The 17,088-nt window shown below is 36.8% G+C and overlaps 2 protein-coding genes across 2 annotated transcripts in view; one reads left to right on the top strand and one right to left on the bottom strand.

Annotated features, from left to right (window-relative positions):
- The window catches only part of LOC142351580 (uncharacterized), a 462,469-nt gene that overhangs the window by 216,550 nt on the left and 228,831 nt on the right, over window positions 1–17,088 (top strand). The gene's annotated exons all lie outside the window — the stretch shown is intronic.
- Window positions 1–17,088, bottom strand: part of LOC142351856 (uncharacterized) — a 218,000-nt gene that overhangs the window by 178,713 nt on the left and 22,199 nt on the right. Inside the window, exons 4-5 of the mRNA XM_075404088.1 lie at window positions 10,004–10,134; window positions 8,389–8,571 (exon numbers count right to left, since the gene is read on the bottom strand). Of these exons, the coding sequence (XP_075260203.1) occupies window positions 8,389–8,571; window positions 10,004–10,134 (314 nt within the window). The remainder of the gene's footprint in view (window positions 1–8,388; window positions 8,572–10,003; window positions 10,135–17,088) is intronic.

The following is a 17,088-nucleotide window of genomic DNA, read 5'->3' on the forward strand; positions in this document are numbered from 1 at the left end:
AGACGAAAACCGTATAAAAGCATCGACTGACCAAAACTGAAATGTAAAAAAAATTCGGCTATTGGGCACACCAACAAAAACAAACATTTGGGGACATTTGAAGGGAATCAAGCAAAGGAAACATTTGAAGGCAATCAGTACACGCTATCAGAATTTCAAAATGAAAACATGTAGGCACATTTCTCAACTCATTTCGTATAAACATGCAAGAAAAAACAATTCTGCATAAAATGTGTGTTGCGGCTGCTCAGGAATCTTCACGGAACCAATCTTTACAGCCTGGTTCTCAAGCCTTACGCCCTTCTGATTTTTCACTTTATTCCGATTGACAAACAATCACATCGATACATCTAGTCGTTCGGTCGTGCAAAAGGCCTATATCTTGTACTGATTCAGGTAAGAAAATTATTTGTGATAAATTATGTCCAATAAGCTACTGAAGTTTTTAACGCTTCAGTCAATGAAAGTATCCTCGCTAACTTATTGATTAAGACAGCTCAACTAAAATAGAAATTAAAGGGATTTAACCGTCTCACAAAACTGGAACGCTTTCAGATTTAAAACTCAAATATCGAATTATAGTCAGTATGAGAGTCAAATACTCTTTATAACAAAATCTAACTATTCAAAAAACAATACGTATACATTTTGCTAATACTTCAGTTAAACATTAACTGGCAGAGCTTCGATGGCGTTACATTTACACATTTCTGACGTAAATACACTGAATGAACTAAACGGCTGATGCGCTGACGATACCCTAAAAGCAATATATATCTCAAATATATAGCCTTGAATCACTAAATAACTAGGGAATAAATTAACTACATTTCAATAATCAATTATTCAACATTTAAATGGTCAAAATACCAAGAAAAAATCACTTCCACAAAATAATAGGACTCCACGAGAGAATATGTTTCACTTACGGTCACTGGTTCAATCGATGGTTGCGGTACCACCGTGCGGCCTGCAACATTTCGCTATCGTATAATAGCTTCAAAAATTGGCCGATTTAGACAAAAACTGTACGAAATTGTGAAAATTTTAGTTTTGATGTTAATTCTAGTTTTCACAAATTGTTCGGTTTCCATTCCTATTGGACTGATTGATGCCTTCAGCTGCTGTTAATTAGATGATTAATTTAAATGCTCTGTCGTCAATCTCGGAAAACCCACCGTAGAATACTGGCGCAAACTTTGTCACTCGCCTGTCAAGCTCTCCATTTGTCATCTTGACTTATGAATCTTGACAATAAGCAGAAAATGCAATTTTTGGCCGACAGTTTGTTTGGTTTTAAAACAAAAATGCCACTTGAATCATTATGACTTATTCAAATTTGCGGAGTGAAAAAGTCATTTTATTAGGGACATTAACAACTTATGATTTCCTTGGATGATGAAATAATTCAAAGTAAACTTATACCAAACTAAAGTAAAAAGAGCAAGATGCATTTTTTGAGTGAAGTAAGCCACGTGATCAACAGTAGTATAGCAATTTACCATATGCTTGTAGGGGGGAGGGAGGTTCGAACACCCCCTCCCCCCTGAAGAATTCAATTAGACCAAAATCCTGATTTCTTTCGAAATAAAAAATTTGTTCAAGCTTCAGCAGTCTGTAGACTTTAGGTGCTACACTGACTGCTGAAACTTAACAAATTTTAACTTTGAAAAAAATAAATCAGGATTTTGGTCGATTTGAATTCGTTTACGGGGGGGGGGGGGGGGGTGGTTCGATCCTCCCACCGACAAGCAAATGGAAAATCGCGTTTGTTTGAATGGCTAATGTTAATGTGGAGAAGAAAATCCAATCCTGAGCTGATAGAGACTGACTATAGCATTCAGAAAGTAATAAAGAAAATTTCGACAAAAGTGCTCAAATTTGGAAATATTCAGAACTTGCTGAAGTCTTAAACATAATCAACTAACGTCGGTCGAATTGCTCTCAAACGACCGGCGAGCGGTTGGCTTTATCAGTAGCTAGCCACGGGGGGGGGGGGGTTGCAGGGCTGATGGGCGGCAACACTGGGTGGGGGGGGCAACAGCGCGGTGGTGGGGGGGGGGGGTGGTGGAGGCAATAGTGGGGGTGGAGGGTCAACGGGGGCACTTAATGCCCGCTGGGCGCTACCTGTTTATCCCGTTTTTGAGGACGAAAAGTCAAAAGCATCAGACGAAAAATTGGTCAAGCGAAAAATCGCATGAAAAAAAGACCGACAGGACTAATATAATTGCTACAAACTTTGTTTGAGAGCAATTAAAAAAATGTAAAAATTAGCCCAAAAATCAGCAAAATACATGAAAAACATCCGAATTAGCATAAAATTTATATAAATTTTCAGAAACCTTCAAACCACTACCAAACATTCATTTCAAACCACTACCATACAAATTTTTTCACGTGTTTCATTACCCGCTTCAAAATTTAATCCAATAAGGGGGTATGAGGGGTTGAAATATCAAAACTTCTACATTAAAAAACATAGCCGGCAGATTGCCGAAAACTAGCCGCGATAGACGCTTGCGGCCTACCATGAATTGAAACAACTAAAAAAATAAGATTGACAGATCAACCAACAGCTTTTTAATAGACCACTACACTTTTTGAGTTAGATTCGGACTGTCATTTTTGAGACACTTTAGCTCTACAAGGAAAAAGCCCTAATGGAGCTTTTTCAAAATTAATATTCGATATTGAAACTCAAGACTCTATTACTCAGGAATTCGGGCATATTGGTTTGGCACTACTTAGATGCAAACTATTGACCTTAAAGTTCCATAAGTGAGTTCAGAAGTCATTTTTTTGAGTGAGGTAAGTCACGCAATTGACCTAAAAGCAGAAATGAAACAAAATTTAACTGCAAAGCAGTAGAAGTCATTGAAAAATTCAATTCCAAGAAGTCAGGGTAAGACGAAACAAAAATCTTTTAGACAAAAAAATTAGGAGCGCAATAATAGCCTGAAATTACTGCCGCTGCTATTAAAGAAATTAAAAAGTTGGGTCCTAAAATGGTCTGAAATGCACTTTGCGCTATAAAAGAGCACTCGAACATGATTTTGGTTGTCCTTTTGTCTATTTAGTTGGTTGGGCTTGAAACACTAAGCACACATACGTTACATACATACTTACAAACATATATACCTACAAACTTACATACATACGCAAACAAACAAATAAAGGGATCCATGCAAACGTACATATACATGCCTGCATGCAACGATATACACATACATATATATACACATATACAAACATAAATGTCTGCATACCAGACCATTTTAGAACCTAATATTTTCTCCTAAAACTTTTTGAAAAACTTTACTATCTCAACCCCTATACTGTCTAAGTGAAGTCAACAAAAATGACTTTCGAGTGCTCTTTTATAACGCAAAATTCATTTCAAACATTCTTAAGACTCAACAATTTTTGAAAACTTTTCCAAGTTTGAGGCCTTTGGTCTATATAAGATAAAAAATTTTGTTAATACCACCTGGATGCTATAGTCAGTCTCTATCAGCTCAGGATTGGTTTTTCTTCCTCCACAGTAACCATTCCAACAAACGCGATTTGGCATTTGCTTGTAAGTGGGGGGTTCGAACCCCCCCCCCCCCCTTACAAGCATATGGCAAATTGCTATAGTACTATCAACAATTAATCACACAAATGAACTTAAAAGCTTTGGCAGCAGAGAGTGATAATGACGTCATGCGCGCAATATCCGTTAGTGAGGATAAGTAATTTAGAAAATTTGACTTTTGTTTTGCAGCGTGAACAAATGTAGAATAAAAGAAGAACTTCAGAGGACGAAGCGTCAAAGAACAAATTTGCAATATACCTAAGCTCAGCTTACAGAATCGCAGCTTTAATAAAAAAGTTTCCAACTATTTATCCTTATGTAAATGAGAAGAAATTTGTTGTTAACTGTTTCCTGCATTAATATAGAGTACTGTGATCTTTAATATTCATTTCTCTACAAACTGTTCTTCATCACTTCAGAGTAGACTCAAGTGTTCACACTTGAAGGCAGTAAAATGCAAAACGAACCAAAAATAAGCTCTTTTATTTCAAATTGTTTTACAATTCTAATTTTCGAAAAAAAAAATAATGTAACAAATATTCAGCCATATGATGGCAACGCTTTTCATTATGATAATACACAACTTTGCACACTGCAAAAATCATTATGCTCTTAATTGATAAAGGAAAATTTACGTTTTCGCGTTTCATTCTTTGTTTGATGGGTTCCAACAATATGCGCAAACGATTCAATTTTTCTCCATTCGACTGTTGATTCGTATTAATACTATTTATTTTCCGAACATGATGAAACAACTCGAGGCAATTTTCAGAAAACGGTTACAAAGTTAATTCCAGATGCTTATTTTGAAACTAAAATAAAATAAAATCAGCCCAATCTTACAATCAATTTCATCAATTCTTTTGCTTTGTTAGGTATTCCAATATTTTAGCGGCAATTATTAACTACAGTGTTAACGATAAATACTAAGATATCTCAATGAGACTTAATTAATAAGTCAATAATGAGTCTCTGGTTTTCCTTTCTGACTTTTTTCGAAAGAAACTAGAATTAGACTTTTGTAATAAATTACACACTTCTCGTATAACATCCGTTCAAATGAAGATCATCAGATTTAATCTATTTCGCCCAGGGCTAATCGCTATCGCAACAAGAGCCCAACTTTTACCTATTATACTTATACATGAATCAAATAAAAACCCTCCCCTAAGTCTGTCTGGGCAGAAAAGCCTCTCAGGCGGGCAGAGCTCAGAAGGGAATAAAAAGTAACCAGAGGGCGTCGCCGATTCCGTATCATTTTAAAGGCCAGGTAACATCTTCTCATTTTCAAGCAATTCATCTTTCACTCAATTGCATTTAACTTCCCTGTGATATCAAGATTAAACCAAGTTGCGAACTCATTTTGCATGAACAGGTAATCTCAAATGCCTTTTCTTGTCGCTCAATTTTCCAAATTTATATGAAACACTATTGACTTAATCAAATCTTTATCACGCTCCGTCTAGACCTGCCTTTGTTCTTGCTTTTTGAAGCATTTATTCATATATTGATTTCTGAATTAATAATGAGTCCTGTTAAAATATGGGTTGCACTCCCAATTTCACTCGCATCAATCATGCTTTCAACCAGTTTCTCTCACTCTAAAATAGTAAATCTATTTTATGGATCACGGAGAAAATGACTTGCTTGTTGTTGCAAAGCAAAGAGAAAAGCATTGAAATGTCTGAAACTCATCATTGCAACTCAAGTCTGATCAATACAGTACGTATTTTTCAAACGTGTATTAAGCGACTAATGACAACGCATCTAGAAATAATTTTCTTTCTGCGTAATCGCAGTGGAGCAGCATTAGGCCTTTAAGTCTGCAGTGCATTAACAGTAGCCTGTTCTCAAAAAGTGAGAAAATCTTGTCTGGATAGACCGAAATTTGTGTCTAATCTCATTTACCGAAAGAATTTTGTCAACATCATACACCAAAATCAAAAAATCTTCAATAGTCTGAACTTAGTAATCGGAGCGATGCTCAGCATAGTAAATCTATTCATCCTGGATGATTTCTGGAAAATGGCTAACTATGTACGCCATGCCCTTCATTGTAATTGCAACAAGAAGCGTCGACTCTGCTGAAGTCAGCATGTAAATTGAAGGATCAAGGGGTAAGTGCTAAAATCAATACGCGCTTGCTCTATCGAATTCTGGCTTTCTATCTACTGACCACGCTTTATCAGTTTATCCCGTTTCTTTCGAATTTGCTTATTTGACCTTGACCGTAATTACTACATTGCGTAAATTTGTCGAATGAAATCTAAACTCCGCTCAACTGAAACGGTGCGTTAAGCAAGTCAAGCGTGAAGCACGTGGCTTGTGTGCAACGAAAAATAAGAATAAATTGTCCAGCAAAAAATAGAACTTGTTGGATAAACTCTGGATTGTAATAATTGAAAAAGTGAGTGTACTAGATAACACGTCAATTGTGAAAATACAACTTTGGGGAAAACTTAACAGGACAATAAGTGCGGACGGAGTGATGGATCCAACCTGTCAAATAGCTGCCTTGACATGATTTTTGTCTTCTCGGGAGCTTCGGGAAATTGCACACTTACGAGACTGCTAAAGCTCTTTAGGACGAAAAGCCAAAAGCGTCAGACACAAAATTTATTAGGCGAAAAATTGCATGCAAAAAAAAGATTGCAGCACTAATATAATTGTTAGAAACTTCGATAGTTATTGCTACAAACAGGCGAAAATTAATTGAGACACAAGCAATTCATATTGTATTCAGGGTTTGATAATTGTTTTAAAAACAATGATGACTGACAATCTGAACACAAATTCTAGCGTTTGAAATCAAATTTCAAACACTAAGGCCTCTCAAGTAAACACATAGTTCAAGTATACTCTATTGATTACATAAAAAAAATAGTTCAAGTAATCTCGATTGAATTCAATAAGAGCTCACTATTAAATTCAGATTTAATAAGTGAGACTGAAGCAACCATATAATCTTGTATGGTCAAAAAATGCATTTTTGTATATTTGTGTATTTTTAAAGTGAAATCACACCGAACAAACAACCCAAAGCCGTCACACGACCTCGTGACGCATAAAATCAAACATAGCCGAGAAACTGCCGGAAAGCAGTCAAGATTGAACCAGAAAAAATTGCCAGAATTCGTTTTAACGTGTCAAAAAGTATTCTAATACGGTGTGAAGTTTCAGTTAGATTCTAAACTTATACTTAACTTCAGCAACTATGGCGAAATCGGCCTATAAGTTTGAGGACAAAGCCTATCACTAATAGCAATCAACAGTATATAACAAAGTCAGCAAATTGCTGGAAGACAGTTGCCGTTGACGCACATCGGATTTGAAATGGAAAAAGGGATAGAAAGTGACATAATTTTTTCCTAAGTTTCAAAAAGAGTTCTAATTTGGTGTGCAGTTTCAGTTTTAGTCCAAAACTATGCTTAATTCAGCTTCTAAACTGAATGCTGTTAAGCGTAACACCAAAACCAGCTAACAACCTAGCTTTTCAATAAACTTTTTACATTTAACAGTTCATCTGCTTAAAATTATAAATGAAAGCATTTTCTTTAATCACGCAAAACTCGAGAACAATTGTCAAAACTCACTCAAAAACAAATATCTGCTAACTAAAAAGTAGGAACGTAATAACAGACAACCCAAGAGCTGACGCGGCTACTAAAAAAGCATACAAAAAAATTGAACAAATTCTCGCCATCAAATCGCATTATCTGTCACTTTCAAGATAACAATTTCTGAGTGTAGAGACTTAAAACATAAACCGACAAATGTCGGAATTGCTCTTGAACGACAGGCGAGGCAATTTAATTCAGGGGCTGTAGCCTAGATCAATTTTTCTTTATGGGTGCAAAAAACCTGTACCCCGCCGGTATTCGAACCACAGCCACAAGCACTAACCACTGCGCTACAGATCAATCACCTCTCCTATTCTGCAACCGATTTTATATTAGCTTTACTTCGGAGCAAAAGAGATCACTCAAAAATGAAGAACGAAAGCGTGAAAAAGTCAGTTGAGAAGTCAAAGAATGTTCTAGAAGAAAAGCGCAAAATTGTCCAGCGAAAGATTTGCATTAAAAAAAGACACACACGTTTGCAATAATTGCTATGAACTTCGTTCAAGAACAATTAAACAGAGTAGCATCAGACGAATTTCACTTCAGCAAAAGAGGCGCTGAATTTATATCAGACAGGGGAGTAGTAACCTTGATACGTTCATTAAGGGGCTTCATATAGGTTTTATTAGAGCCTATTTTATACCACTAGTTATTTAGAGCAAAAAAAAACATTTTGGTGTACTTCATTAAATTAGAAAACTAACGCGAAATAAGTTCGTTGCATAGTTTCTCAACGAGAGCAATTTAGATCACGCAAAAATCAGAACTCGGGCATCGAAAAGTCAAATCGCCCAGGCGAAAGAGTATTCTAGCTCCAAAATGGCAAAACGATTAAGCAAAAGTTTAATTTAAAAAGAAACACACGACTAAAATAACAACTTCAAGCTTCGCTCGAGAGCAATTAATAATGTAACGATTCTGATAGTTTTGGTGACCTATTTAGCAAAACTTAAAATTCTTGGTGAAGTTAGAACTTTTTCAGTTATAAAGTCTGGTCCAATTTAAAATGAATCCTACCAGGTATAAATAATATCGATACACCTAACGCAAATGTGTTTTTTACGCAACTTACATTTATTAATACAGTTTCACAAAATCTCATGCAAGTCACTCAACAAAAAAACACTTCCGCTACGAGATTCGAACATGCGACCCATAGAACAAAGGGCAACCCTTTTCCTGCCCTAATTTTACCTTGGAGTCTAAAGTGCGCTCTTGAGAGAAGTGTTCGAGGACAGCCTCGACCAAGTCCTGCAGAGGTTCCACCCCTCTCTCCCTGCAACTTTGTTTGTGTCTTTCCCAGCCACTAGAAGGATTCCTGTGATTTTGTAGCACCATGTGGATCAAGTAGCAGCAGATCATCAAGCCTGTCCGCCCCTAAATAACCCAAATTCAACATCTTATCAAGCGCAGCAACTGTATAAAAATTGAAACAATTGTATTAAAATCGAAACAACTGTATAAAAATCGAAAGCGAAAAGGAAGCCGATTGAAACGTTCTTATAAACTTTTTACAATTATGATTTTCTTTTATGTGGCAGTACATAAAAGTTGAGTTCAATAATCAAAATTAACACGAGATAGACGCCAAAAGATCAATCATAGATCATAAGATACGAAAAATTCTTTTCCACTTGTGAACAATAAAATTGTTTTGAAAAGCAATTTAATGGTGTCGTAGCCTAATAGGTATAATAAGGCAGTTCTTCTCGCGAAATGTTGCTAAGATGAAAAAATTCTTCGCTCATGGGGTAACTTCTGCGCTCAAAATGACTTTCGGATTCTTTTTGTTTATATGAAGAACTGAGTTAGACTTTCGCAAATTTTCAATTATATCAATTTTTCTCTCAAGTCCTCTGATATTAAATAGCATAAAGATTAGATTTTTGGGCGCTTCGAGTCGTTCCAGGGATTAATTGGTCCATGTTTTCCCATCTCTGAATTGTTTTCAGACCACAACATAACCGATTAATATCGGGCGAATTGCTCACAAACGACCAACTGTCGGTTGCCTTTTGGTTTGGTGGTAGCCAGCTTGTGCTTAGGGATGCTAGCATGCGGGAGGGGGTGGGGTGAGGCGGGGGGTTAATTGACGAATGTCAAGATTAAGTACCACCCTTCAAACAGTTTCTCATCTATGAATCGCATACCTGGAGACTGCTAAGGCGTAAAAACGCTCTAAGAGAGCTACTCAGTCACTTGATGCCCTGCGGGCAGTAACTGTTCATCCCGTTTTTAAGGACGAAAAGTCAAATGGGTCAGACAAAAAATTGTTCAAGCAAAAAAAACGCATTAAAAACCACAGGACTAACATAATTGCTACTGTGTTTGAGAGCAACTAATCATTTGTCAAAGAGGCAACACATTCAAAGGTTCAATTGTCCGTTGCGACGGTAAAAATTAAAAGTGGCGGATTGCCATAAAAAGCTGCCTACGACCGTAAAAATTTACCATAGAGGATGTAAATTCCGAGTACGCATACAAGTCAGAAAAAAAGCTTCTAGTCGGTTTCAACGAACTGATTCGAATTTCGAAAAAAAAATACGGAAAAACAGAATGAAAATGTCTATCTACAATAATGATATATTAATGAGCTCAGATAATTTCGCGCTAACCATGAAAATGTACTCAAATCATGAAGTGAGCCGTTTCAAACTGAGTCCTTAGACTTGCAAGTGGCCCACTTTTTAAATTAGAACTACTAATGAGTGGTAATGTAAATTTAAGACACATTTTTGAGGCACCTCTTATAAATACGAATATTTACTTCCCACGCGATCATTTATTTCTTCCTGTTATTGTTGTTTACCTTTCCTGCTTTGCAGTGGATGACGGCGACATTCTGAGGGTCTCTGAGGAAGCGCTCCACGTCCAGACAGAAATCTCGTATAGACTGGAACTGAGGAGGCTTGTGGTCCGCAAAGCCGTAGTCCTCTATCACTACACACAAACATACATTTCAAATGGACTAGTCTCTCCTGGGCATTAATCTTTCAACTGATTGGGCAAAGCAAAATCTTTCGTTGATCCAGTTTTGATCAAAAAGACAGTTCTACAGACATTTCCAGAAAGTACATTTTCAAAATTTAATGCGCTACCTTCCAGATGCACTACCAAAGATAGTGTGTAGAGGTTCCAAATATTAAGCTGGGAGCGCGAACAAACGAAAGAGATCCCTTATCCTTTATTGATCAAGCTAGTTTTTATTGGAGATATTGTTTATTTTGAGTTTCAGGGGTTCTGTGATTTATGTAAACAAAGTACAGAATGCTATATCTGCTCTCTTATTAAATTAATCAGTATTTTTTGTATTAAATGTATCGTTGCAAAAATAATGTGTTGAGTTTTCCCCACAATCATTTTTAACAGAACTTTATAAAACTCCTGCAGAAGGAGAGAAAAGGTGCCTCAAAGTTAAGAAGTTCCGTGCTCATAAAGCTCAAAGGGATGCCTTCGAAATCATTCTAGGCTGTATCATTTCGGAACCCTCTTCGAAATAAGCTTCACTTCCAATCAAACTGGGTGGACTGGACATAAGAAGCTCTAACCATCAACCTCTGCAGATGTATATCAGCTGTTACGAGGTGTTACTCGACCTGTCAGTAATACCCTCGTTTCAGTACGCAAATGAAACTGCTCAAAAATAGGCGCAATTTTAATATACTCATGACTACAGCAACGCAAATACAGGTTAAGCATTATTCTTCGTAATCAAAAACGAAGATGCTCAGGAGAGGATACTTCTACTACTACTACAAATTAGGGGGTCATGCTGCGTCTTGCTCTGGAAGAGGAGACGCTATAAACCGGCACGACAGAGTATGGTTACCCTCATGGGTCATTGGGAATACAAATTGCTTTTGATGTCATCGTAGCCTCTCACTCGCAAAAAACTCAGCTATTAGCTGCTAGAGAAGAGCTGCTAGATTGCTTTTTAGGGGCTTGCAGAGTGCACAAAGAGCAACTATAATTTCAAGCTGCACAAACAAATAAATTTTTCCACATTGCAGCAGAAAAATGCGGTGATCTCTCTTCGAATTATTGAAACTTTAAAATGGGTCGTTCTTTGTTGGCAGATGGACGGAACCCAATCGCCGGGCCGAATAACAGATGCTCAGACTTTCTACACCGAATTGATACATTTTTACGTAAGTGGGGAGAACTAACTATTTAGTCAGTAATAAAGACAGGAGCATAATTACTGAGTTAATTACAAGTTCTCGATAAATTAGAAAGGCAAAGGCTAGGCTCTGTAGTAGTCCCCTTTAGACTCCACGGTTTCACCAACCGGCTTTAAAGCTCATTGGAGGTTACTATAAACAACTAGAGACAAGTGTAGTGCACAAGATCCAGAGGATTAATAGGATTAATCCCAATCAACAAAAAAAGTTCAAAAAGCAGTTTCCAAAAATATTTAATAGAGTACTTGTTCATCATATTACAGAGACAACGAGTTAATGCAATGCGTATCAACAATTAAAATTTTGAGATTAAGGCTCGTGTGACAAAAAATTTAACCACGAATGAATAAAAACTATCTCCTATCTCCACTAAATGAGTCAAAAATAACGTCACACGCGCAATTCGGTTGAACTTGCATGATCAAATGAGCAAAAAGCAGGATCGAAGTGGTGATTGTGACCTCATATTGTCGTTAAAAAAATCCTGTTGACGAAATAAAAACAAAGCAGGACAAGTCCTGACGTACAATTCAAAAAAATTTCATTGACTAAACAGAAAACGACCGAGAAAAGACTATGAATTGATTGTGGAAACCATTTAGAATAAAATCCAAACCAAAAAATCGAAAAACATAACCGACTAGCGTCGGAAGAACTGCTCTCAAACGACCGGCGAGCGGTTGGCTTCGTCAACAGCTAGCCACGGTTTAGTGACCTCAGGGCACTACCTCTTTATCCCGTTTCTGAAGACGAAAGTCAAATGGTTCAGACGAAAAACCGGCCAAGCAAAAATTGCATAAAAGAAACAAGATTAATAAATTTGCTACAAATTGCTTTTGAGAGCAATTAACAATGGTTTCGAAGTGCTTGTTAGATCATTTATGATGAAAAACATTTCAATTATAACTCATTGATAATGAGGATCAGAGATGATGACATTACGCCACATAACAGCAGCTGAAGTGCGGCATCAACAAAGAGAGAGAGAGAGAGAGAGAGAGAGAGAGAGGGAGAGAGAGAGAGAGGGGGGAGGGGAAGGAACCCTAATCGAACGACAGAAAGAGACAAGAACATCTTCCATGATTGGATTCGATACTGCAACTTCTAATTTTCTAACCTTGTTAATAAATAACTTTCCAACTTCGCAATAAAAGAAGTTCAAAACCATTTTTAACTCAAAAGTTCTGTAAAGTAAACCATCTCCGAGACTTGAAAAGTCTGTTGGCCAGTAATGGTCGTTAAACTCAGAAAAGGACAAAAAAACTGAAGAATTTCAATTAATGAAAAAATTGCAAATTTTAACAAACTCTTGCTAAAATTCAAGACATAGATATCTTAAGAATTAATTCATTGTCTCAACAGAGTATCCGGTAACCTCGTTTCAAGCTGGTATTCAAATAGCTTCACAGGCTCATAAAGATCCATTCACTTGGAACATAAAAATTTTCCAAAAATTTGAAAAGTTTAAATTTTATCCAACAATTACTAAAACAGGAGTCATAAAAAATTTTGATCACCATTCCATTAACCCTTGAAACTATGCATCAGCTTATTATCAAACCTTGGAGGAGGTCCCAGGGCCTCTGTTGCCGGAAAAACCAAAAAAAAGAAAAATTACAAATATTTAAAAATTGCTTAAATTTGTGAAATTAAATACTTGAAGAACATTCCATTAAATCAATAAACTATGCAGTAATACATTATCAAACCCCAGAAGAAGTTTTGTGGCCCTTGAGAAACCTAAAAATTGACAAAAAATTTAAAAAATTGCAAGTTTTATAGAAAAAAAAATTGCTAAAACTTGTGATATTAAAAATGTTGAAAATTAACCCATGACCAACACTAACTTATTATCAAGCCTAACGAAGGCTTTCTGGCCTTTGAGGCCCAAAAAATCTGAATAGTGACCATAAATGTCAAGAATTTCAAAAAAAAAATGGCAAAAAATATCAAATATATCTTGCAAGTCATTCCATTTAATCAAAAAATTATTTAGTAACCTATCTTCAAACCCCAGAGGTTCCTTGGCTCATCAGGATGAAAAAATCTAATTTATTGCCATTGAAAATTTGTCAATAACATTATTAAACCCCTTAGGATGTTTTCTGGCCACTGGATATGGAAGGACCTGAATAAGGATAAAAAATGTCAAAAAATTTGAAAAAATTGCACGTTCTGTCAAAAAATTACTAAAATTCGTGATGTTAAAAAATTAAAACCATTCCATTATCTCTAGAAACAATGCAGTAACCTCTTATCTAACCCTAGAGGAGGTTCTCTGACACCTTGGGCTGATAGAGATAAAAAAAACGTCAAAAATTTTCAAAAAGCTAAAAATTATGAAAATTAGTATAAAATTGTTTGTTTTCAGCGATCGGTTGTTCGAACGTAGCCACGGAGGAGGGGAGGGGTGGGTGCACCTGGGGGCCTTTTTGGAGGGAGGGGGAGACAATAGTGGGGTGGGGGCAACAGCGCGGTGATGGTCGGGGGCAATAGTGGGGGGGGGGGGTTCAACAGCGGGGGTGACTTCAACCTCTAAGAACCGCCCTTCACACCATAAGTACAAATGTAAATTTGCGTTTTTAGCATGTGGTTGTTAATCAGTAGCTAGCCACGGGAGGGGGGAGGGAGTGGGGGTGCAACGGGGGCTGATTGGGGGGCTATAGGGGGTGAGGGTCAACAGTGGCGGTGTCTTCAACCTTTAAGCACCGCCCTTCACACCATAAGTATAAGTATCCAAAACAATTTGAGCTGAAACAGTTGAACTGCTCTAAGAGCACTTAATGCCCGCGGGTGCTACCTGTTTATCCCGTTTTTGAGAACGCAAAAGTCAAAAGCTTCAGACGAAAAATCGGTCAAGCGAAAAATCGCCTCATTAGCAACTAATCAGACCTGTCATTGATGATACTAAAATATAAGACAACAGAATCTTGAAAGGGGCAAAATTTAAAATTCACTACGATTTTATGACAACAAATAGTGGCAAAGTTATAAATTGCTTTAGCTGCCCCTTAATGAATTCAAGCAAAGGCAAATAGTCACAATTAGAACACCTATAAACAGTTTTAAAAGCACTGAAGGAGAAGAAACTCTGAAAACAAGTCAAATTGACGCATCTGGAAAAACGTGAATCTCAAAAACCACCCAATATTTCGAACACCAATTTCTCACTCCACTTTAAAGGTATTTTGAAAAAAGTCATGCCTCAAACCTACTCAGATTTTTCTCTCCCTTTACTATTTCAGTATGACCAAAACCATCACTCTAATGAAAAACCCGAAAAATGTGTGAACAGATTTTTTATAAAAAAGACAGCGCCCCAATACAATTCATTCAAATTCTTTGAATTGTAAAAACCAAGAGAAGGCCAATAATAGCCTCAGTTATCGCTTTGCAGCTATTAATAAATGAACCCAAACAGGTAGTTTGTGGTTAGGTCATAAAATTGCAAGCTGGAAAAACATTCTTTCTAAGAAAGTTTTGCCTTAATTACTTACTGAGTTTCCAATCGCCGTGGCATTAAATAACTTGCCACATGAACTGTGAACAGAAAATCGGCTGAGAAAAATTACTAAGGTGAAATGAAAGAGAGAATTGTACGCAGTTCATCTAACAGCTGCCAGATTGAAATAACATAGCTGCGATAGCTTCGTATAACTCAAGTTTCAAAAACAAAGAATGACGAAGGCAAAAAATTACGGTTTAGACTTGAATTGATTGAGACTTATGTACTGAGACAGTGTCTCAAACAACCTCCAATGAGATTGATAAAAAACAAATTTGACCTATAATTAAAGCATTAGTGATTTTAGGAGAGGGACGTCAATTTGCACATGAAGGAAGTCACGACTGACCAATGAAATTAGTTTTGAGAGTACCAAAACCTCTCTCCAATATCTTCACGAGTGTGAAAAATGACGTGAAACACAAAAACCAATTCAGTCAAATTATTGCATAAATTAACAAAAAAGTTGATTTTACTCCTGACGTCACAGTTCGTAAAAAAAGTAGTTGACGAGAAAAAATAACAGGACAAGGCCTGAATTACAATCAAAAGAAATGATTTAAATGTTGAGCTGGCCATCAATAATTTGCGAGCGACATCAAACTTTGTGAGTCAACAAAGCATATGTCTTTAGATTCTCAAAAACAAACAAAAAAAGAACAACCGACTAAAGTCGGGCGAACTGCTCGGGCGAAAAGACCGGCGTGCGTTTGGCTCCGTCAAAAGCTAGCCACGGTTTAGTGAGGCTAGCTTTAGGTTAATTGAAGGGGCGTAAGTGAGCGCAGAGGGGGGGGCTTCACCGGTGGGTGATGGGGTGCCAACAGTGGGGGGGGGGAGGGCAACAGTGGGGAAGTCAATCCCTAAGAACCGCCCTTCGCACCATAAGTATAAGTCTCCAAAACAATTTGAGCTGAAACAGTTGAACTGCTCTAAGAGCACTTAATGCCCGCGGGTGCTACCTGTTTATCCCGTTTTTGAGAACGCAAAAGTCAAAAGCTTCAGACGAAAAATCGGTCAAGCGAAAAATCGCCTCATTAGCAACTAATCAGACCTGTCATTGATGATACTAAAATATAAGACAACAGAATCTTGAAAGGGGTAAAATTTAAAATTCACTAAGATTTTATGACAACAAATAGTGGCAAAGTTATAAATTGCTTTAGCTGCCCCTTAATGAATTCAAGCAAAGGCAAATAGTCACAATTAGAACACCTATAAACAGTTTTAAAAGCACTGAAGGAGAAGAAACTCTGAAAACAAGTCAAATTGACGCATCTGGAAAAACGTGAATCTCAAAAACCACCCAATATTTCGAACACCAATTTCTCACTCCACTTTAAAGGTATTTTGAAAAAAGTCATGCCTCAAACCTACTCAGATTTTTCTCTCCCTTTACTATTTCAGTATGACCAAAACCATCACTCTAATGAAAAACCCGAAAAATGTGTGAACAGATTTTTTATAAAAAAGACAGCGCCCCAATACAATTCATTCAAATTCTTTGAATTGTAAAAACCAAGAGAAGGCCAATAATAGCCTCAGTTATCGCTTTGCAGCTATTAATAAATGAACCCAAACAGGTAGTTTGTGGTTAGGTCATAAAATTGCAAGCTGGAAAAACATTCTTTCTAAGAAAGTTTTGCCTTAATTACTTACTGAGTTTCCAATCGCCGTGGCATTAAATAACTTGCCACATGAACTGTGAACAGAAAATCGGCTGAGAAAAATTACTAAGGTGAAATGAAAGAGAATTGTACGCAGTTCATATAACAGCTGCCAGATTGAAATAACATAGCTGCGATAGCTTCGTATAACTCAAGTTTCAAAAACAAAGAATGACGAAGGCAAAAAATTACGGTTTAGACTTGAATTGATTGAGACTTATGTACTGAGACAGTGTCTCAAACAACCTCCAATGAGATTGATAAAAAACAAATTTGACCTATAATTAAAGCATTAGTGATTTTAGGAGAGGGACGTCAATTTGCACATGAAGGAAGTCACGACTGACCAATGAAATTAGTTTTGAGAGTACCAAAACCTCTCTCCAATATCTTCACGAGTGTGAAAAATGACGTGAAACACAAAAACCAATTCAGTCAAATTATTGCATAAATTAACAAAAAAGTTGATTTTACTCCTGACGTCACAGTTCGTAAAAAAAGTAGTTGACGAGAAAAAATAACAGGACAAGGCCTGAATTACAAT

The sequence above is a fragment of the Convolutriloba macropyga genome, chromosome 13 (assembly GCF_964194025.1).
Source record: "Convolutriloba macropyga chromosome 13, txConMacr16.3, whole genome shotgun sequence".
NCBI classification, from domain to species: Eukaryota; Metazoa; Xenacoelomorpha; order Acoela; family Convolutidae; genus Convolutriloba; species Convolutriloba macropyga.